Raw genomic sequence first — 22,159 nt, 5'->3', positions numbered from 1 at the left:
AGATTTGGGTGTTGTAGTCAAAAGGAGAAGTCTGTAATCTAGTTGAGAAGAGAAGAAAGGAGATAACTTTGGGTCAAAAGCTAACTCAAGGACTTCAAGTCTCACTGAATTAGGAGGAGGCCAGAAAAAATGGATCCATCACATTAGAAAAGAAGGCCATGGGAAAAACAAACAAAAAAAGATAAAAGGAAAGAAAACAAGGCCAAGAGAAATCCTGGGACATGATTTTCAACAACACAACATTAACTCTAGAACCGAAGGGCCACAATAAAGCCCGATCTCATTTAGATAGCATGGGCAATCCTCTATCAATACTGGAACCTGAAAAAACCAAACACACACATGCATATTTATATAGCACTTTTAGGGTTACAAAGTCCTCTTTTCCCTCTCCCAACAGTACTGGGAAGTAGATGGTACAGGTATGATTGCTCCCATTTTACAGATAATAAAACTGAGGCTCACAGAGGTAAAGCGACTTGTCCGTGGTTGCACAGTATCAGAGCTGGCATATGAACCCAAGACCTCTGAGAGATGATCTCTTTGCCATACCATGACCTAGAATCTCCCACCTAGAATCTAAATCATTGGATAATGGCATGCCTTCCATCTGGAATTCAGATTATGCTGGTGGCTCTTATTTTAATGCCTAATTTCAATGATTGATTCTTTCCTCTTTGCCCTCCATTTTTAGGGGGAGTGATCAAACAAGGACAAAAAATAGCAAAGACTTGGTTAAAAACAAAGTAATATTTTTAGGCTATGTCCTTAGTTTAGTATAGCTTCAACCCAGCTTCTCATGCCTTCTACGACTACAGTCTATGATGATGAGAATTTGTGTTCGGAGAGAGAGAAAACTCTGAGGTAGTATAATATCTGAATCACCAGAGAAAATTTCCATGAGATTCATTATGCTCTGCTTCTAGGGCAGGACCATGGACTTGTACATTCTATATAGATCTGCATGGAAAAGACCTGAAACAAAAAGTGGCTTCTGTTTATCCTCAGCTAACCAGAAAATTCAACTAACCATTGGCTCTCCACCCTCCCCACTCCCAGCCTCTGATTCCTTGATCTGACTAGTTATTTGAGATTTTATTGTATTTACTTTCTAATGTTGAGTTCTAGGAGCATAGCTAATTTTATGGGTATTTTAGCAGGGCGTTGTCTTTCCCTACTTCTCTTGTTTGCCTATCCACTCATCCATGTGTCTGACTGAAAGGCCGTCTCACACTCACCTAGCGCTTTGAGGTTCACAAAGCACTTTCCCCCTATAAGGCAGAGAATACAAGTATTATTATCTCCATTCTGCAGATGGAGAAGATGAGGCCCAGTAAAGGTAAATCATTTTTGTAAAACTAGTAAGTTCTGGAACGCTGACTCAAATTCAGGTCTTCTAGCTCTAAAAACTGTGTTTTTTTGTTCTACCTAGAACTTCTTTTTGTTCCACTCACTACTTTGTTCTTTGGCTGCAGCAGGGGCCAAGCAGAAGGTAGGCTATGATCCTTTCCTTTAGGGTAGTGTCTAAACTCTGTGGCCCTGTGTGTCTGCAGGGTGTAGGTTTCCAGGGGCATACATATTTATTTATTTTCAGTGCTATGGAAACCGGTAGCAGGAGATGAGAGCCACTCTTGCCACTTCCCAGCAGAGGGGAGCATCTCAATTGAAATGAGAAGAGGATGCTTTTGTTTTGCAGCGTAGAGCGAATGACGGGAACTATTTCTTCCAAGGGGAGACAGGAAAGAGCATAGCTCTTGAAGATAGATGATCTGGGCTCAAGTTCAGGCTCGTATACTCACTAGGTTTTGTGACTCTGGGCAAGTCACAATTAAATTCTCTGCACCCATTTTCTCATTTATACAAAGGGGACAATGACCACACTTGTACAACCTACCTCAGAGTTGTGAGGAAGGGGTTTTGTAAACTTAAAAGTGCTAAAGACAATCATGCTATTAAAACAAAGGGAGGAGACCCAAACAAGGCTCTTTTTCCTATTACAGAAAAAAAAAATCCAGCCAGTGAATCACAGATGGAGACTCCCGGAGGATGCAGTGGAGACAGGGGCCCAAAGACCTGGGTTCAAATATGAGTTTTACTATTTATAACCATGTGACTGGGTCAATCATTTTCACTCTCTGGGCCTCAGTTTTCTCATCTGTAATATGGAGAGGGGGATGGGTAGATAGAAGGAGGAGATTAGATTAGATAGATGATTAACAGAATGAAGCCTCTTAATGATCTGTTTCATTTTTGTATTTATATCATCAGCGCTTAGCATAGTGTCTGGCACATAGCAGGCACTTAATACATTAAAAAAGATCAGGCACCTAGGTAGCAGAGTGGATCAAGCGCTGGGGCTGGAGTGGGAAAGAACTGAGTTAAAATCCTGCCTCAGATCCTTTGTAGTTGTGTGACCCTAGGCAAGTCACTTAACCTATGCCTGCCTCAGTTCCCCCATTTGTAAAATGGGGATAATATTAGCACCTATCTCAGGATTGCTTGAGGTTAAAAAAAATGAGATTATATTTGTAAAGTGCTTTGCAAACCTTAAAAGTGCTATGTAAATGCAAGCTGTCATTATTTTTGTTTAATGGAATGGATCTCTACAGTCCCTTCCAACTCTTATGTCCCATGACCTTATGATTTCATTTAAAATAGAACTGCGTTTCCCAGGAGAGAGATCTATGAACTTGAGCAAGTGCCCGAGACATTTGTTTTTATTACGCTGGCACTCAGTGGACAAGCTCATACTTAGTCCTGAAAGATTGTTGGCAGTGTCCCCTCTTGGGTAGTGCAGTGGATAGAGCCCTTGCCCTGGAGTCAGGAAGACCTGAGTTCAGGTCCCAACTCTGACACTTACTGGTTTTTTGACCGTGGGCAAGTCACTTTACCTCAGTTTCCCCATCCATCAAATATGGATACTAACAGCACTTAATTCTCAGGGTTGTTTTGAGGATCAAATGGGATAACATTTGTAAAGCACTTAGATGCCTGTACATAGTAGGTGCTATATTAATGCTTCCTGCCCTCTTCCCTGGGTGCTAAGAGGAGAATAGGTCTCTCTGTCCCCTTCCAAAATCTCTCTTCCGGCTTACATCAGCACTACTTTAAAGAAATCTGGAATTTCATTTGTGTGGTGACTCTCTTCCTGGATGCAGATCAGAACACCCTCCAACCTCCTGTCCCCAAACATGCTTCAGTACGTGGTCTCACGAGTTGCTATGGTCACAAACAACCAGCACTTGGTGGCTAACTTGCTGGTGATGGGTGAGTCTCTCTCTCTCTCATTCTCGCTCTCTCTCTCTCTGTCTCTCTCTCTGTCTCTGTCTGTCTGTCTGTCTGCCTGTCTGTCTCTCTCTTTCTCTGTCTGTCGTTCTTCTGGTCCTCGAATGCCAGATACACCTTGCTGCTGGGCCAATATTCAAAGCCTCTCTTGCTTGATCGGACCCGCTGGAGCCTGTGCTCTGCTGCCATAGTCTTCCGGTACCTAGGGTCACCTCCGTACCACGATGAGGTGTCCAACAGGACTTGACTGGAAAATAATAACAGCTGCCCCTTATGCAGTATTGTCTGGCTACTAAGTGTTTTGCTGGCATTATCCCACTGAATAAGTTCACCGCCTATGAGGGTGATAGGACAAACACAGAGTGTCCACAAAGTCTGGGTGCAGTTTAAAGCTGTTCACCACCAACGACAATGACAACTTAAAACCGCACCAAGACCTTTGGGACACTCCATGTTAACACTCTTACGTTATAGAAATTAAGAGTTCACAGAGGTTATATGACTTGCCCAAGGACATCTAGTCAGTAAATTATAGCATCAGGGCTGGAAGCACCTAGGTGCTAGAGTGGATAGAGTGATCTTGGGCAAGTAACTTCCCTTTCTTAGCCTCAGTTTCTTGATCTATAAAACGGGAATAATAAAAACATCTACCTCAGAGGTAGGATCAGATGAGATAATGGTAGGTAGCTCAGTGGAGAGAGCCTTGGGCCTGGCATCGGCAAGCCCTGAGTTCAAATCTAGCCTCAGATATTTATTAGCTGCATGACCCTGGGCAAGTCACTTCACCTCTATCTGCTACAGTTGCCTCAACTATACAAATGCGAGTCATAATAACAGAATAAAGGGTTGTTGTGAGAATCAAATGAGAAAATAATTGTGAAACACTTAGCACTGTGCCTGGCCCTTAGTAAGCACCATATAAAGGTCAGCTATTATTATTATTATTATTATGCATTTTGCAAATCTTAAGGTGCTATATGAATGCAAAGATTATTGTTGTTGTTATAATCAGTTTTTGCCTTAGTGCTCTAACTCCCAGCCCTTTCCCCGTCATACCAGGATACTTCCGGCAGCTTTGTACCCAGGTAAGGATAAAATGGGCTTCTAACCACAAGGAGTCAATGTACTTGCCAGCGGGTGACTGTCATTTTGCCCACATCTGGCACATATTTGGCCCTACTATGAGTAAGGCATGCCCTACGTGATGATGTGCACACAGCAGGTGCTTAGTAAATATTTGCCAAATTTAATTGAATCCTGGCCAAATCAACAGAGCCCACAGCAGGTGGATGGCAGAGTCCCTCTCTGTGGATGGCTGCAGTGCCTTTGGGTAAGTGAGTGCTCTGGAGGGAGGATTCACCTCATGGAGGGGGGCGGAATGGTACATGAGATGTCAGTAGTAGTAGTCAGATATATTCCTTATACAAAGATAATGCTGCTCATAAAGAAATATGGAAAGACAGAATGATGCCATGTTACAGCACCTGAACGGCAAATACATAGACTATAACTATATCTTTTTTTTTTTTTTAAAAAAGAAGAAAACAAAGCCAGAGGTAACAAAATTTTAGGTAGACCTGGAAAGGGACACAGTGAAAATGTGTTTATTTTTTCATGGTTGTTAATACCTTTGGTTCTACTTTGTTAAATACCAAGGGTTCTATGTGAGATCTTACTTTTTGTTTTGAATGTTTATCTTACTCTGTTTCTTGTTAAAGGTTATGAAGTTATTTTTTTTAACGAGGGATCCCCAGGCTTCCTACCTATTTTTGTGATAGTCCTCTCCTTTGTATAGGAGGAAAGGGGACAGATGGGGGAGGGGAGCAGGGAAGGGGCTTTTCCCATCATTTGCTTTAGAGCAAAGGGAACAGGAAAAAGAAAGCAACACTACTTTTTAATCTTAGAAGAAGAGACTGGCTAATTGTTAGGAGATATTCCCACTCCACCCCTGCTTCCACAGCAGCCCAATCCGAGGCTGTTCTGGAGAGAAAGTGAGCTATTCTCTTCTGAGAAATAATTAGCATTCTAGAGAGTCACTAGACTCTCAGGGGAAAGTGCTTGAGTCTCTCTGTTAGTTAACTTTGAGGTTGCTCGAGGAGGGAAGGCCCTGTGGTACAATAGAAGGAGCCCCGCTCTGGAGTCTTAGAACCTGCGTTTAAATCCCCTCTCCGACCCTTACTACCTGTATGACCTTGGTTAAGTCACATAAACTCCATGGGCCTCATCTGTAACATCGGACTGCCCTCTGAGGTCCTTCTGCCTTTAGATGAGAGGTTTTCTTGGTTGTCGTTTAGTCTTTTATCAGTCATATCTGATTTTTTAAGAGCCTATTTAGGGTTTTCTTGGCAAAGATACCATTTCCTTCTCCAGCTCATTTTACAGATAAGGAAACTGAGGCAAATAGAGTTAAGTGACTTGCCCAGGGTCACACGGATAGTAAGTGCTGGATTTGAACTCAGATCTTCCTGCCTCTAGGCTTGGCGCTCTATCCACTGAGCCACCTAGCTGCCCTATTATAGATGTGTATGATATGATATGATATATGATATATGATATAATAATTCTATATTCTAGAATGTCCCAGGTGTCTTCTCTAAGGTATCCAAACCCTTCAGTTCCCACCAGTGCCCTCTACCTAGTTGTCCAGACAATTACCTGGTTTTCCTTTAGTTTCTTCTGTAGCTGGAGAGCCACTGCCTGCTCATCCTCGATTTTGCTGTTCAGCTGATTTATGTCAAACTCCTTCCTGAAATAGAGATGGTTGGTGGGTGTTGGGCATCCCCCCTCCTTCACTTCTGCCTCTTCTCTCCCCCTGTTCTGGAACACTGGAATTACCCAGTTTCCTTCCAGAGGTAAATGATCAATGCCAGCTTTTCCAGGGAGTGTGGATGGGGAGAAGGGAAATGCGTGGGATAAATCTGCCCTGTGGAAGGGGTTACATTAGTCATTCCCCAATGCCTCTGAGAGAATGGGGGCACAATGGAGGCTGGGTGGTCTGTTCTTCTGACATGCCCTCTGACTGACCAGATCTCACATGTCCTCCCTCCTTCCCACCATGGGCTCATACTTCTTGAGTTTCTCCTCTAGCTGCTGCTTGTCGTTCTCCAGATCCATGATGCTCTCCTGGGTCAGCTTCAGGTCTCCTTCCAGCTTCCTCTTTGCCCGCTCCAGGTCCATCCGTACCTTTTTCTCCTGTTCCAGGGATCCTTCCAGCTGATAGAGAGACAGAGAGATACAGAGAGACAGAGAGAGAGAAAGACAGACACAGACAGAGAGATAGAGACAGATGAACAATCAGAGAGAGACTATTCCAAGTAAGACCAAGAATCTACTGTGCAGAATCCTTTTCTCTCAACCTTAACCTTAGACCCAAAGTTTGTGGGGCTCCTGTCCTTAAGTACCTGGGACTTGAGGTCAAGTTGTCAAAGGAAACAAGGATAAAATCTGAATAAGAATCTCAGATAACGTAGAAGTTCTAGTGACCTCAGGAATAAGATCAGTGGATTTTATTTAGTTCAATTAAACAAATACTTATTAGGATCTTGCTATGTGCATGTTAGTATGCAAGGTGTCGGAGATCATAGGATCCCGTAGATCTTGAAGTGGAAAGATTTTAGGGACCATCTAGTCCAAAGGCCCAAGGAGATTGGCTGACATGCCCAAGGTCATATACAGAATGAAAGGCCTGCTCTCTTAGACCACTTGAATCTCCTGGAAAGAGCTAACTCAGCAACATAAGGGGATGGGGACAAAGCTACTCACATCATCTACTTGCTGTTCCAGCTTGACCTTGGACTTGGTCAGTGTGTTGACCTTGTCTTCCTCAGCCTGCAGGTCATCCAGTGCTTGCTGGTGGGCTTCTTGCAGGGCCTTCTTCTCCTTAGTCAGCTTGGCAATGATCTCATCCAGCCCAGCCATCTCCTCTGTCAGGTTTTTCACCTGTGGGATAAGAATCCCATTTCCCACCCACCATCTCAGTCAAAGGACAGCAGGCCCAAGCCGATGAACTGTTTCCAAGGTATTGTCTATAAGAGGCATTGCGAGGTGCAATGTCAGGGCTCATGTTAACATCATAGACCCCTGGGGAAAAGGCATATTTGATTGTGGGTGTTAGTAGTGGCCTGGCCCTAAGGCAGAGGCCAGTATGGCCTGGGAGTCCCATGGAGGTCTAGGGGTAGAACTGGAAGGGGTCCCTCTGCTCACCTTGTTCTCTGTGGCGTGCTTCTCCTTCTCCACCTTGGCCAGGGTCAGCTCCAGATCATCAATGTCCTTCTTCAGCTCTGAGCACTCATCCTCCAGCTTTCGCTTCTTGGCTGTGAGCTCAGCATTCATCTCCTCCTCATCCTCCAGGCGCTCCGTCTGCTCCTTCACCTTGGCCTCCAGCTGGATTTTGTTTTTGATCAGCTGGTCACAGCGCTCTTCTGCATCGTTGAGGTTGTCTTGTTCCTGGGAGCAGAGAATGGAGAAAATGAGAGATTGAAGAGATACTCTACCAACTGGGCAATGGCCAAACAAATTACGACATGTGAAAGCAATGGAATGTTATAGTGCCATAAGAGAAGCCAACATAGACAGTTTCAGAAAAGCCTGGGAAGACCTCAATGAACTGATGCAGAGTGAAGTGAATAGAACCAGGAGAACAATTTATACAATAATAACAAAATTATAAAAAAAAAAAAACAAGACTTGAAAATTCTGATCAATGCGATGACCAGCTGTGATTCCAGAGGACTGATGATGAAGCATGTTATATACTTGACAGAAGGATGATGGATTCAAGGTATAGAATAAGGCAAATTTTTTTAGATATAGCCAAGGTGGGTATTTGTTTTGCTTGACTGCATATTTGCCTTGAGGGTTTTTTCTTTCTTTCTTTTTTTCCCAGTGGAGGGGGGGGGCGGTAGTAAGAGGGCAAGGTAGAAAAGGAAGGGACAGGGATAAGGCTAGCAAAAAAAAAAAATGAAATGAAAGAAAAGAGGATTAGTGAAGCATGTTTTTTTTTAAAATGCAAAGAAGGGAATAGAAGAAAAGCCAGAAAGAAGCACAAATAAACAAGACAGCTTTCAAAAAAAACAGGTTGAACCTATTATACATTTTAAAAGATAAACAAACTATACATAACATATACCTGCAGTTTCATGAGTAATTTTATTTTTCTTTTTTAGCACGTATATGGAAATGCCTATTTAATTTAGGTGTTTGTTAAGTTCAGAATAAAAACAAACAAACAAAGCAAGAGATCGAAAGGAGAAGAAAGACCAAGAGGGAGGATTAGAAAAAGACCTAGAATGCCGAGGTTGTTCCAGGAGGTTTCCTGGGTAGGAGAATGGGTTGTTTCCTAAGTGAGGGCAGGGTAAGGAGTGTGGGGAAGATCAAGGAGGACCACATGGTCTTACTGCCTGGACTTGTAGCTGAAGGTCATTCTTCTCCTGAAGCAGGGACACCATCTTTTCCTCCAGTTCCTTCCGTCGAGCATCTGACTTCTCCAGGGCCTCTTTGATGCGCCCAAATTCTTCCTTCATGTTGGCCATTTCCTTCTCTGTCTCTGCACTCTTCAGCAGAGGCTTAATCTTAAAGTAGAGCTTCATCCAGGGCCAATTCTTGACCCCCATGAAAGCCCGGATGTTCCACTGAATCACCAGGAGGGCATCCCTAAGAGGGAAAAGTCAGTGTAAGGAGGAGAGGTTCCATAAACCCATTAATTTTGTCCTTCAGTCCCATGAACCAGGCTCCACTTTCTACTAAGACTCCTTAGTCTCAAGAGACCTCCTACCATTGAGAGGGAAGGAAGGAAGACTGGAAATTTCTCAAGGGCAGGAGCACATTCTCTCCCTTCCTTTGTAGCCCACAGGGGACCCAGAACAGTGCTAGGCACAAGGCACTTACTTAACACATGTTACCTCTGTCGATAGTAACTGACATTTGCATACAGCTATAAACTTGCAAATTGCTTTCCATACATACATTATCTCATTTGATCTTCATAACACCTCGATAAAGCAGGTATCTCAGGTGTCATTATCCTCACCTTACAATGAAGGAGACTGAGTCTCAGAGAGGGTAAGTGACTTGCCCCTGGTCACACAGCTAATAAATGTTAGAGATGAGATCTGAAGTCAGGTCTCTCCTGACTCAAAGTCTAGCACTTTACTTCCTCTCAGCACCACAGGCTATCACTGGCCCCTTGCCCGGCAGACTTTGTCCTGAACCTTCTCATATCTCAGCAGCAGCAAAGTGCCTCCTTGATAACTGCTGAGAGGAGTATCAGGATGGGACCATAAAGGGGCCAGGTATCTATCGCTTCCTAATGACTATGACTCCCGATGTCCTTGGTAGTTCCAGGGTTCATGACTAACCCGTAGTATCTATCCCAAGACCATCCAGTAATAATGGCCAGCATTTTTATAATGCATTAACACCTACAAGGCATTTTGTATAAGTTGTCTCATTTGGTCCTCACAATAACCTTGAGGTAGGTGCTCTTATTATCCCCACTTTACAGATGAAAAAAACTGAGTCAGTGAGAGGTTAAATGACTTGCCTAGGACCATTGAATATCCGAGGCATACTAGATCCCATTTCTTTCTGATTCTAAGTCTAGCACTCTATGCACTGTATCATCTAGCATTCATAATAGCTTCAATTCTGCTTAGACCACTTATTAGGGCCCCTGGTTCAGTGGTTCCCCAGTGCCTCTCTCTCAACTCTTACTCTGCCTTCTTTCCCTTTTCTCACCTTCGCTCCACAATTTTCTTGAACTCAATCCTCATCAGCTGGCCCCGGGCCTGAGCCTGAATCCGGGTGATGATGCGGGCCAGCCTCTCATCTCTCATCTCTTCCAGCAGCCCCAGCAGCCCAGCCTTGAAGAACACCTGGAGAGAAGATTCACACGTCGGGGATGTGGAAGGAAGAGTTAGGGGTACCCTCATGGGAAGTTATCACAGTGCTCCCAGGAGAGGATTGGGGAAGGAAAATAGGTGGAGCTGGGACATTTCATTACAGAGATTTCAGAGTCATGGGAGGGAACCTAAATCTCCCCTTTTCTAGGATTCCTCTAGAATAGTGTATGGACTAGGAGCTTTCCTCCCAGAGAGGGAGGACTTGGAATGTTGGGGGTGAGGAAAAGAGAGAAAAGGGAGCTGGGGGTGAAACTGGAGGGAAGAGGGAACCATAATAGGTTGCACAGGACAAGATGGGTCTCTCCCTCCCTCTGCCATTCTTGCTGTGGCCTCAGACTCTCTCCCCTCAGGGAGTCCCTACACATTCCCAACAAACCCTCTCCTCTGTGGCCCTGCCTCCCTCACCTTGGTGTGGCCAAACTTGTACTGGTTGTGGTCAATGTCCAGGGAGCCAAGTAGCTTCTCTGCCCCCTTCCTGCTGTCAATGAACTGGCCCTCAGGGATAGCTGTCGGGTTCAGAATCCGATACCTGATGGGAGAGGTGAAGACGGTCATCTTATTCTCTGTGTGGTTCTTGATTAAATGGAGAATGATGTTACCTGGGAACCAGATCTTCTACAAGCAGCCGTCCCCACCAATGACCTATTCCACCCTCCAGATCTGAGTGTCTTCCCTTTGGGCCCTCGCCTACCTCTGTCGGAAGTCCCCATAGAGGATGCGGTTGGGGAATCCCTTCCTGCAGATTCGGATCCCCTCAAGCACCCCGTTACAGCGTAGCTGGTGCATCACCAAGGGATTGTCCATCACCCCTGTAGGCAACAGAGGACAGGATAAAAGATATGTTTCTGAGTAAATGTAGGCAAGAGCATTCCCTACCTCCCACCTTTTATGATTGCCTTCTCCACCCACTACTCACCAGGAGCTTTCCTCTCATTGGGGATGATGCATCGCACAAAGTGGGGATGAGTGGTCTTCAGATTGGCCATTAGCTTGTTGAGATTCTCCTGGGGATGGATGGCGGTGGTCAAGGAGGATTAGAGATGATAAGAGCCATCTCTTGGGCACCCTGAGGCCTAGCCCCAGCAACACTGAAACTATAGCTGAGTTGACTCAAGGCTAACAGCCTAGAGTTTGCATATGACCTGTGCAGAATTTGCATGTCTAAGGTAACTCATCCCAGTGGCCCTTTCCCTCTCAGTTCCATCTCACCCTGCACTGCTTGGCCAAGTTTTCCCTCAGGACTCCCAGTTCTACCCACAGCGGCCAGCCCTTCTTACCCTGTGGAGGGCTGACACTGTCTGGAAGGAAGACCCTTTTTTCTTGCCTCCTTTGCCTTTGGCATCAGCTATTGGAGAGAGGAAAGAATCAGTCAGGGAGGGAAGGCATACTTTCTTCCTCCACCCCTCCCCCCACTCCTCTCTCTCCTTATGTTTCCTTTTTTATTACCTCTCTCCCTCAAGCTTTCTCCTCTTCCTAACTTCTCTTGGTGTCAAGGACACCCTTGTCCTCCCAGTCCTCCAGGCTTGCCACCTGGGTGACATCTTTGACTCTTAACTCTCTCTTACCCCCCCATACCTTCTAAACATCTCTCATATATGCTCCCTTCTCTCCTCTGATGCTACGACCATCTTGCTACAGGTCCTCATTACCCTACACTCGGACAATTACAATACAGCCCGCTGCTTGGTGTCTCCATCTCATCTCTCCCCACTCCAGTCCACCCCCCTCTCAATTGCCAAGTGAGTCTTCCTAAAGTGCTGGTCTGACCCTATCACCTCCTCTAGTCAATAAACTCTGATTGCTCCCCTTTGCCTCCAGCGTCAAATACAAAATCTTCTGTTTGACTCTTAAAGCCCTTTGTAATCTGGTTATTTCCTATCTTTCAATCTTCTTGCACCTTATTCCCTCCATGTTATCTTTGATCCAGTAACATTCCTTACTGCTCCTCTCACAGAGCTCTCTTTTTAAATTTTTTTTATTTTCCCCCAATTACCTGTTAAAACAATTAAAAGCATTTTTTTTTAAGATTTTGAGTTCCAAATTCTATTCTTCCCTCCTTCCCTTCTCTCCTCTCCCCCGAGACAGTAATCCGATTTAGTTTATACATGTCACACATCTCTTAATCTAATTCTGAGTTGTCCCCACTGACTGGAATGCTCTCCCTTCTCATCTCTGCCTCCTGGCCTTCCTGCCTTCCTTTAAGTCTCCGCTAAAATCCCACCTTCTACAAAATTTCCTTCCCAATCATCCTTAATGTTAGTGCCTTTCCTCTGAGATTATTCCCAATTGATCCTGTATAGATTTTAGTTGTTTACATGCTTTGAGCTCCTTGAGGGCAAGGACTGACTGTTTTTTTTTTTTTTTTTTTGCCTTTCTTTCTATCCCCAGCACTTAGCATAGTGCCTGGCACATAGTAGGTGCTTAATAAATGCTAGTTGATTGCTTGATTCGTAGAGCCTAGAGATTGCTTTTTGCCCTGAGCATAATGTTGCTGCTGGTGGCCATTGGAAGCTACAGTTTACTTAAGGAAAGTTAGAAGCTGAGGCTAGACTCATTTGCCCAGCCTGCCATAAAACATGAATATGCTCATGACAAGCTGGGTGATACAAATTGTATTGAACTCTGTTCTCCCAGCTTTGGACTCCTCCACCCAAGTCCCAGACTGTGTCTCTTCACCTGCTTTGCATATTCTCTTGGTCTCTGGCACCGCACTAATGCTTTTAACCTGGACCCTAACCTTTGCCTCTAGCACCTTGGGAAAGGCACCATTCATCTCTTACTCGCTCTAGGCTATGCACAAGTAACATGACACTTCTGACTCTTTCCCGAGGAGGAATCCTCAGGAAGCAACCCTCCCAGTTACCCAGCACAAGAGGCATTAGTCTGTATCATGAGAGATTTTTAGCTCTAGTCTATGGAGAGAGTTTCCCACCCAAGTACATTCACCACTCTCTTCCCATCTTTCCCTTTGCCTTGCCCCTCCCCAATATATTTTATCTTTTCCCCTTCCCTCTTTGGAGTTGGAGGCTTCTTTCCTAAAGCTCTTCACCACCCCCAAGCAATAGGTTCCCTCTGATCTGGGAACTCTTAATTTCCTGGCAACCAGACACTGAATTCCATAAGGTTTCCTAGGTGCCACTATCAAATCCCAGACCTAGGTTCTCACCAGCATCAGCAGAGGCATAGGAAGAAAAGAGGGTTGCCATCAGTTTGAGGGAGGACTTCTGATAGAGGCCCACCACGGTTTCGTTGAGTGGGTCCTTGTTCTTCTCCAGCCAGCCCATGATATTATAATCCACGGTGCCTGCATAGTGTATTAGGGAGAAGTGGGCCTCCTGCTTCCCCTTGACATTTCGGGGTTTCTGGAAGTTGTTGGATTTGCCCAGGTGGTTGTCGTAGAGTTTGGCCTTGAAGGTCGTGTCAGTGGCTTTGGGGAACATGCATTCCTCCTCCAGAATGGACATTATGCCCATTGGCTGTGGGGAAGGGAAGAGGGAAAGTAGCTGAGTTTCCTCCAAGTGTTCTCAGAGCCATAGACTCCCCAGACAGGAAGGAACCTCTAGAAGTTAACTTGTCCACTCCACTCTTGAGTACCTGGTCTGTTACTGACCTACAGGAGCTTTCATATTCTCTTTTGGTCACCTGTACCACTAGCTCATGACCTGAGGGCGAGTTAGCAGATAAAGTGGGGTTAGATGGCCATTAGGTCAATGACGTCGAGTTCAGGAAGTGATTCCTAATATTTAACCTAAATATAAGTAACTTCAGGTCAAACCTATTTCATGACACAATGGAGAGAATGTTAGATTTAGAAATTAAAGGACCTAGGTTCAAATCCTAGCTCTTCTACTTACTACCTGTGTGATGTTGGGAAGCGAAAGAAGGCCAGGCTCTGTGCTAAGTGCTTTATGAATATTATTTCATTTGATTGATGTTGGGCAATAACTTCTCTGGGCCTCAGTGTTCTCACCTATAAAATGAGGGGATTAAGACTTGATGATCTATTCCATACCCAGAAGAGTTAGAGAAAAGTATTTTTCCTTCTATAGCCCCTGTGCTTCCCTGAAGATTTTCTTCCTTCCTTCTGCATTCTTCCTTCATGAAAGGTACATGTGATAGGCAAAATTCCTACCCAAGAACCCCCCGAACATTCTGGGTGTCTAAAGGCAGAAAGGGCCTCAAGAATTCAACCCAAGAATAATAAACTAGTGGGTTTGGTGGTAGGCTCCTATCTATCTGAAAGTTTTACTAATTCAGCTAGCGACAGAGTGTTCTAGAGACTTCTAAGTCTATGTAGAATACACTTATACATTACAGATTCATCTGCTCAATCTGCTCGTCTTATCAATCTCAACATATAGGGAAGTAGTCACTTCCCAATAAATTACTCAGATTGTTGAGGACGGATTACTCAATGGTGGTGATTACTCAGTAGGTGGCTCTGGTCTACATGGAGAAAACGCAAAAGGCAGTGAAGTGTCCCAAAGAGTCAAAGCAGGCAGAGGATTCCTGCTAGCTTCCTTATTTTCCTTTCTCTCTAGGTGTGATCCCAACCTAGGTATCTATGTCTAAAGATGGGCTTAGTGTTCATTTATCAAAGAGTAAAGAAGCCCCCTTTAGACAATACATTGTGGTTTGGGAGGAGGAAGAGGACATAATATTCCGAGTTATGGGCATTGGCTCTTCCTAGGATTTGTTCCTCTTTCTGGGTATTAGGGAGGCAGGGGACATAAAGCTGTGATTCTAACTTCTTGTCCTTAGACTACACGTCTTGGCATGGACGTGATCCTATCCATCTGTCTGGGGGGCCTGGGCCAAGGAGGTGAGGACTGGTACCTTCTCAATGAGGTCGATGCAGGCCTGCAGGTCCATGCCAAAGTCAATGAACTCCCACTCAATGCCCTCTTTCTTGTACTCCTCCTGCTCCAGCACGAACATGTGGTGATTGAAAAACTGTTGCAGTTTCTCGTTGGTGAAGTTGATGCAGAGCTGTTCAAAGCTGTTGAACTGGAGGGCACAGAAGGGGGAGAGTGGACAGGTCAGTCACTAAGTCAATCAGTGAACATGGTATATATGTGTGACAGGGAAGACACTGGCTTTTCAGCTGAATGGAGGGATGGTGTTTATTAAATTGAATCGGTGTGTTGAGGAGTAGGATGAGATGAGGTTGGATAAGTAGGTTGGTGGAGCCAGAGTACAGCGGACACACTGTGTTAGAAAGAGGAATCACTTGGAGTGTCCAGAGACCTGGATTCCAGTTCTAGCTCTGCCACTAATTAGCTGGATGAACTTGGGCAAATTGTTCCTCTCTGGGTCTCACTGTTAACGGAAGGTACTGGACTACTTCCTGTCTAATGTCTCTTTTCCTGGTCTAGGCAGTCTCTGATTTTAAGTGTGTATTGGAGCCTATTTGTGGCTCATTGCCATTAAGGACACATGAGGGATTAGAAGAGAAGGCCCCGTCCTAGGGGACTTTACAATTCAATTAGGAATCAAAGAAAGGTGAAAAGTTATTGTATGTAGAAAAAATATTTATAGCAACTCTTTTTATAGCAGCAAAACACTAGAAACTCAATTGGAGAATGGTTGAACAAATTATAGTATATGATTATAATGGAATACTATTGTGTTGTGAGAAATGAAAAAAGAGGTGATTTTAGAGAAACCTGGGAAGATTTGTATGAACTGATGCACAGTGAAGTGAGCAGAACCAGGGGAACAACTTATATAATAACATCAACATCATAAAGATAAATGATTTTGAAAGATTTTAAAACCCTGATCAATGGAATGATCACTCATGATTCCTGAGGATTGATGATGAGGAAAGCCTTGCACCTCCTGAGCTACAGGTGATGGACTAATATGCAAAATGAAACATGCATTTTTGGATATAGGAATACAGACATTTGTTGTGTTTGATTAGGCATATTTGTTACAAGGTTTTTTTTCCCCTGGTGGGGAGGGAGAAAAATAAATGTTTGATAACTGAAATAATATATACTAAAAAATCCAGCTATTAGGGAGATAATTCTAAAACACATGAAACAATTTACAGAGCCAAACAAAGCAGTCAGTTTCAATCAAGGCTAAGCAGTGGAGGGTAGAATATTGGTACAATAGGAATTTAGAGAAGAGGGCAATCAATGTGGGCTGGAGCACTTGACTTGGCAAAGGCTCCTTGGAAGAGATGAGATTTGAATTAGGGCTTAAAAGAAGATGTGTCTTGCCTAGGGAAGACCCGCTTTCAACCCAGCACCACTACTGGGCTCACCTCTAAACCAGACTTCCTCTTCAACCCAGGCCCCTCAACTCACATCAAAGATTTCAAAGCCAGCAATGTCAAGGACACCAATGAAGTACTGGCGTGGCTGTTTGGTCTCCAGAGTAGCATTGATCCGAACCACCATCCAGCTGAACATCTTCTCATAGACAGATTTGGCCAGGGCCCCAATGGAGTAGTTCACCTGCTGGACATTCTGGCCTTTGGTGACATACTCATTGCCCACCTTCACCCGAGGGTGGCACAGTCCCTTCAGCAGATCAGCCGAGTTCAGCCCCATGAGGTAGGCTGACTTGTCAGCATCTGATGGAAAGAGAAAGAGCTGAGCATGCTCTCCGTCACCCCTCCAAGCCCTCTACCAACTCGCACCATCATGATTTCATCTCATTTGTCAGGTAATACTGAGCCAAGCCCATGTAGAACCAGCTAAACAGACGCACTCCCCTTTGCCCTCAAGTTCCAAGTAAATTGACCCGCTTGCGTTCCATTGTCTACCTTACCTTTGCACAGACTATCCCCCATGCCCAGAATGCTCTTCTTCCTGACTTCACAGTGACTGGCACAGGGTAGGCCTTGAATAAATGCTGAATGATTGATTAGTTGGAATCCCTATCACATGCCATTCTCCATCCCTCCACAATGGAAGTGCATTGAAGGCAGGGTCCGTTTCATTTTTGTCTCTATATCCCTAGAAACTAGCACAGTGCCTGGCACACAGTAGGCATTTAAAAAATGGTTGTTGAACTGAATTGAATCGAATGTTCCTTGTGTATTAGTCTTCTCTAATAGCATCTATCTCCCAGGGTTGTTGCGAGGATCAAATGAGATATTTGTAAAGTACTGAGCACAGGGCCTGGCACATAGTAGGCACTTAATAAATGCTTGTTTCCTTCCTTCTTTTTCCTAAACTGTAAGTTGCTTGAGGGCTAAGACCGTGAGTTATGTTTCTTAAGTATATCCCACAGAGCCTAACAGTGCAGAGTACCCAGGAAGTACTCAGTTGGTACCTGTTGGTAGATTGATTGCCTGGCACCAAACTGTGGTTAGATTCTTCTACCCACCCATTTGACCCTCCCAAAGAAATGACATTTATCTGTTGTTATCTGACATTTATCAATTGTTGATTGCCTAGCCATAAGACGATGATGGAAAAATGTTAATAATGCAGATTAAACTTAAAAGTGTGTTGTGCGTGCATTTTTCCAGAAAGCTGGTTGTTAAACATTTACTAGCACCCTCTTGCTTGTGAGCAACTGTTAACTCATGAAGCCTGGTTTCATGAATACTCAGTTAAACAAGTAACTCTATAAATGGTCTGACCTTGTGGTTACTCTCTTTGTCACCCCTATAAAATGGATGGGGCGGCTGAGAAAACCCAAGTTAGGACTATCTCATGGGTTATGCTAAACAGCATAAATAGAATGGTGGATAGAATGTTGACTTGGAGTCAGAAAGACTGGAGTTTGAATCTTGTCTTGGAATTTTATAGTTGTGTCACCTTGGGTAAGTCACAGCCTCCCCCAGCCTCAGTTTACTCATGTGAAAAATGGGGATAATAATAGCACCTGCCTCCTAGGCTTATGAGACTCAAATGAGATGATATAGCTAATGTGCTTTGTAAACCTTAAAGCACTATGTAAACATGTAATTACTATGGTATGAGCTGAGAACTAGCATTATGTGATGGATGGGGAGCTAGATTTAAGAGAAAGCAGGACCTGGGTTCATGTTCTGCCACTGACATGCATTGGCTGTATGAATCTGGAAAAGCAGCTTAACCTTTAAGAGCCCCAGGCATTTTCCTAAGACTTTAAGTTGTAGAAAAGGTGCCAATCTGCTTTGGTAGAGGGAATTTCCTCATTAAGATTTACCTCTAGGTCTGGTTAAAAAGAAGTGTAGAAAGAGTTTGATGCTTACTGTCCTTGTGGGGAGCCTGTTGGGAGCTGAAAGTCAGTGAGCTAGAGAAGAGAATCCTCTGCTTTTTCATTGAGGGTTATAGGAGGTCTCGCTTGGGGGACATTGTGGTATTGTAGAAAGACTGGTGGATTTAGAGTCAAAGGTCCTGAGTTCTGGGTTTTAATCCAGGGTCTTCCACTCAGTGACTTTGGACTTTGGGTGAGTCATTTTAGAACTCTTAGTTCCTCATTTGTAAAATGAGAGGGTTAGACTAGAAGGCCTCTGAGGTCCCTTCCACCTCTTACCTCTAGCCCTCTCTGTACCTCCATCTCTACCAACATTCCCCAGTGCTTTATCTCCCATATTCTATCCTTGGAACTCACCACCAAATCTGTTTGGCACTAGCGCTAGGGCTGAAGCTGGGCACATTAGGCAGAGCTCCACCATTTTTTTTAATTGGCTGGGCTCACTTGTGCTATTAAATGGGAATGATCACAACAGGAGTATAACTGGAGTTGAAAATGATGTATGAACCTGGAGTTCTCATTTTTTGACCCAACGCCTCAAACATGATCTCTCTCTCTCTCTCCTCTTCTCCCATTCTTTGCCCCCTTCCTTCCTTCCTCCCCCTCTCTTCTCTCTCTCTCATTCTACCTTCCTTCTTCTCTCCCTCTTTGCCCTCTCTTCCCCCCCCACCTCTCTGTCTCTGTTTCTCTCTCTCTCCTCTATCACCCTCTTGCCCTCCTTCCATCCCTCCCTCTCCTTTCTCCCCACCCTCTCTCAATATCTCTCTCCCTCCCTCCATCCTTCCCTCTGCCCCCCTCAGTGTTCTCCCATTGATCTCTCACACCTTCTGTGCCATCTGGCTCTGCCTGCTCCTCCCTCTGCTTCTGCTTGAACTTCATGTTCCCATAATGCATGATGGCCCCTGTCAGCTTGTAGACCCCAGCTTTCTCCTCTGCTGTGAAGCCCAGGACATCAAAGGCATTCTGCGTGGGTGGGAGTTGGGGAGAGAGAGAGGAGGACAATTTAATCTCAAAGCAAAGCTGTGGAGCGTCTCAGCATCTTGTTATATCCACATCCCCACCCTAGCTCCCACCAACTCACATCAGTGGCCAAGAGCTCCTCGGAGTCATCGATGGAGGCCACAGACACCTCTCCCTGGGACACGAAGGCATAGTCATAGGGGTTGTTGGTGACCAACAGCATGTCTGTTCCAGGTATGTGTCAGGATGAAAATAAGAGAGAGGAGAGACAGAGAAAGAGAGAGAGAGAGAGAGAGAGAGAGAGAGAGAGAGAGCGAGAGAGAGAGAGAAAAGAAGAAGAGGAAGAAGAAGAAGAAGAAGAAGAAGAAGCAGCAGCAAGAGAACAAGGAAAGCGAGAGGTAAGGGGGGAACAAAATGAAGAATAGAGAGAGAAGAACCACCAGGTGAGTGAATTACAGTCTAGGCATTTAGACACTCTCTTCCCAGAGGCAGTTTCAACTCTCCCTTCCCTCGAACTTAATATATGTGTATGGGGTGTATCTGTGTGTGTACAGTGATTAGGGGAGAAAACTCAGGGTCTGAGCCTTACCCAGAAGCTCTGGCTTCTTGTTGGATAGGATCTGGTAGAAGATATGGTAGTTTCTTTCTGCTTTTAGCTGGAAGATAACCCGGGACTTCTCCAGGAGGTCTGAGAGGGGACAAAGAGGTTAAGGAAGCTGAGTGAGACATGACAAAGAAAGGAGGGAAGAGAGAGAGAGAGAGACAGATGGGGAGATTGAACAGAGAGAAGGTGACGGAGTGACAAAGTAATACAGACACACACACAGACAGACAGAGAGAGACAGACAGAGAGAGAGAGACAGAGACAGAGAGAGAGACAGAGACAGAGAGAGAGACAGAGAGAGAAGGAGAGAGAGAGAGAGAGAGAGAGAGAGAGAGAGAGAGAGAGAGAGAGAGAGAGAGAGAGAGAGAGAGAGAGAGAGAGAGAGAGAGACACTGGGAAATACAGAGATAAGGAGGCTGGGCGATGACATATAAAGAGAAATACAGAAGCAGTGGTAGAAGCACTAGGAGATACTAGTAAAATGATACAGAATCAGAGCTAGATAGGCTGAGAGAGATAAGACTCAGACACAGAATTATGCAGGATTAGAGAGTATATGACCCAGAGGACAGAGAACCTGAGAATTACAGAGAGAGACTCAGGAAAGCTGCAGGGTTGATGGAGACAAAGATGGGAAGAAGAATTTGGAGGGAATTTTGTCACTCACAGGTCTCTATGTCAGCTGATGCCAACTTTCCTGTGGCTCCAAAGTGGATCCGGATAAATTTTCCCTGAATGATGGAGGAGGAGGAGAAGGAGAAGGAGGAGGAGGAAGAGGAGGAGGAAGCAAAAGGAAAGTGAAATCATCAGGAGGGCTAGTTATGACTTTCCTCTCCTTCCTCCCCACAAACCCTGATTGTACTCATCATACATATACTGTTTGACCTTGAGCAAGTAAAAATCACAAAAAACAATAACAGCTGGACCCACCTCCCACCTCGGGAACAGTGTGATAACTGATGCAGGAGAGTTTTGGAAGCAATGTCATTACTGAGGTGCAGATACTCTGACCCAGAGTCACCTCCACTTCAAGGTGTCTATCTCAAGGAGGTTAGAGGCAGAAAAAGGTCCTCTATGCACCAAGACATTTGCAGTGACACTTTTTTGTGGTAGCAGAGAAAGAGACATAAAGTAGATGCCCATTGGAGGAGTGAGGTGGGGATGGCTAACCAAATTGTGGTCCATAATAGAGTATTGTTATGCTATAAGAAATGAGGAGCATGACATATTCAGAAAAGCATGGGAGCTGATACAAAATAAAGTAAGGAAAACCAGGAAAACTCCATGCACAAGAACAATAATGTAAATGAAAGGAATGAAAAAAGTGGAATTGAATGTTGTGTGATTATAACCACCAAGCTTGGTGACAGAGAGGAGCTGAGAAAAAAAAATGCACCTTCCTCCTTTATTTGCAGAGATGGGGGACTGTGGGTGTGGAATGGTGCATACCCTGGCAGAGAAATTAATGAAGCCACCACGGCAGGTCGAAAAGAGCCCTCATTTTGTAACCAGGGTTCAAGTCCTGATTTTAGCTAAGTCACTAATTTCTCTGGTCTCAGTCTCTTTATCTGTAAATTGAAGAGATAGGACCAAGAAGACCTCTGAGATCTCCTCCAGCTTTAAATCTATGAACCTATGGACAACTAGGTGGCTAGAGCACTGGCCTTGGAGTCAGGAGGACCTGAGTTCTAATGTAGCTGTGTGATCCTGGGCAAGTCACTTAACCCCAATTGCCTCAAAAAATAAAATAAAATAAATCTATGATCCTAAGTGTTGATAGATTTTCCTGAATTGCTTTTTTCTTCTTTCTTTTAAAAATTTTTGTTACAAGGAATGTCTTTCTGGGGACAGGAGGGAGGGGATATGTTTGGAAATGAAGATGATGTAAAAACAAAAGAAAAAACTAAGGCAGAAGAAGGAAATAAAGTCACCAGAGAAATATGTGCTTTTATAATCAACTCCCAATTATCCACTTTTCAGCTGTGACCTAGAACCTTCCCTTCCTCTGTTTTCATCTAGATCCTAAAATATTGATAGCCAGGCTGAGTTGGGAAAGGTATGGGGCCTGGTACCTCAGGGGTGAGCGTATATAGATCTCTGATTGTAGCCCCAAACCAATACATCACAAAACAGAATTCACACGTCGTGGGATCGGGCTTGAGCTTGTGTTTTCATCGGTATACGGAAATCTCAGGTGAGGAAACTC

General features: G+C 44.5%; 1 protein-coding gene across 1 annotated transcript in view; it reads right to left on the bottom strand.

Annotated features, from left to right (window-relative positions):
- MYH6 (myosin heavy chain 6) overlaps positions 1 to 22,159 on the bottom strand; it is a 46,178-nt gene that overhangs the window by 18,619 nt on the left and 5,400 nt on the right. Inside the window, exons 9-25 of the mRNA XM_036769500.1 lie at positions 20,621 to 20,684; positions 19,939 to 20,037; positions 19,471 to 19,574; positions 19,214 to 19,352; positions 16,502 to 16,770; positions 15,021 to 15,191; positions 13,351 to 13,660; positions 11,462 to 11,529; positions 11,101 to 11,188; positions 10,876 to 10,993; positions 10,590 to 10,713; positions 10,021 to 10,157; positions 8,682 to 8,937; positions 7,489 to 7,731; positions 7,048 to 7,224; positions 6,353 to 6,498; positions 5,941 to 6,031 (exon numbers count right to left, since the gene is read on the bottom strand). Coding sequence (XP_036625395.1) covers positions 5,941 to 6,031; positions 6,353 to 6,498; positions 7,048 to 7,224; positions 7,489 to 7,731; positions 8,682 to 8,937; positions 10,021 to 10,157; positions 10,590 to 10,713; positions 10,876 to 10,993; positions 11,101 to 11,188; positions 11,462 to 11,529; positions 13,351 to 13,660; positions 15,021 to 15,191; positions 16,502 to 16,770; positions 19,214 to 19,352; positions 19,471 to 19,574; positions 19,939 to 20,037; positions 20,621 to 20,684 — 2,604 coding nt within the window. The remainder of the gene's footprint in view (positions 1 to 5,940; positions 6,032 to 6,352; positions 6,499 to 7,047; positions 7,225 to 7,488; positions 7,732 to 8,681; positions 8,938 to 10,020; positions 10,158 to 10,589; positions 10,714 to 10,875; positions 10,994 to 11,100; positions 11,189 to 11,461; positions 11,530 to 13,350; positions 13,661 to 15,020; positions 15,192 to 16,501; positions 16,771 to 19,213; positions 19,353 to 19,470; positions 19,575 to 19,938; positions 20,038 to 20,620; positions 20,685 to 22,159) is intronic.

This window comes from Trichosurus vulpecula, chromosome 8 (assembly GCF_011100635.1).
Source record: "Trichosurus vulpecula isolate mTriVul1 chromosome 8, mTriVul1.pri, whole genome shotgun sequence".
Classification (NCBI taxonomy): Eukaryota; Metazoa; Chordata; class Mammalia; order Diprotodontia; family Phalangeridae; genus Trichosurus; species Trichosurus vulpecula.
The sequence above is the reverse complement of the archived record's forward strand: the minus strand, read 5'-3'. Positions and strand labels throughout refer to the sequence as shown.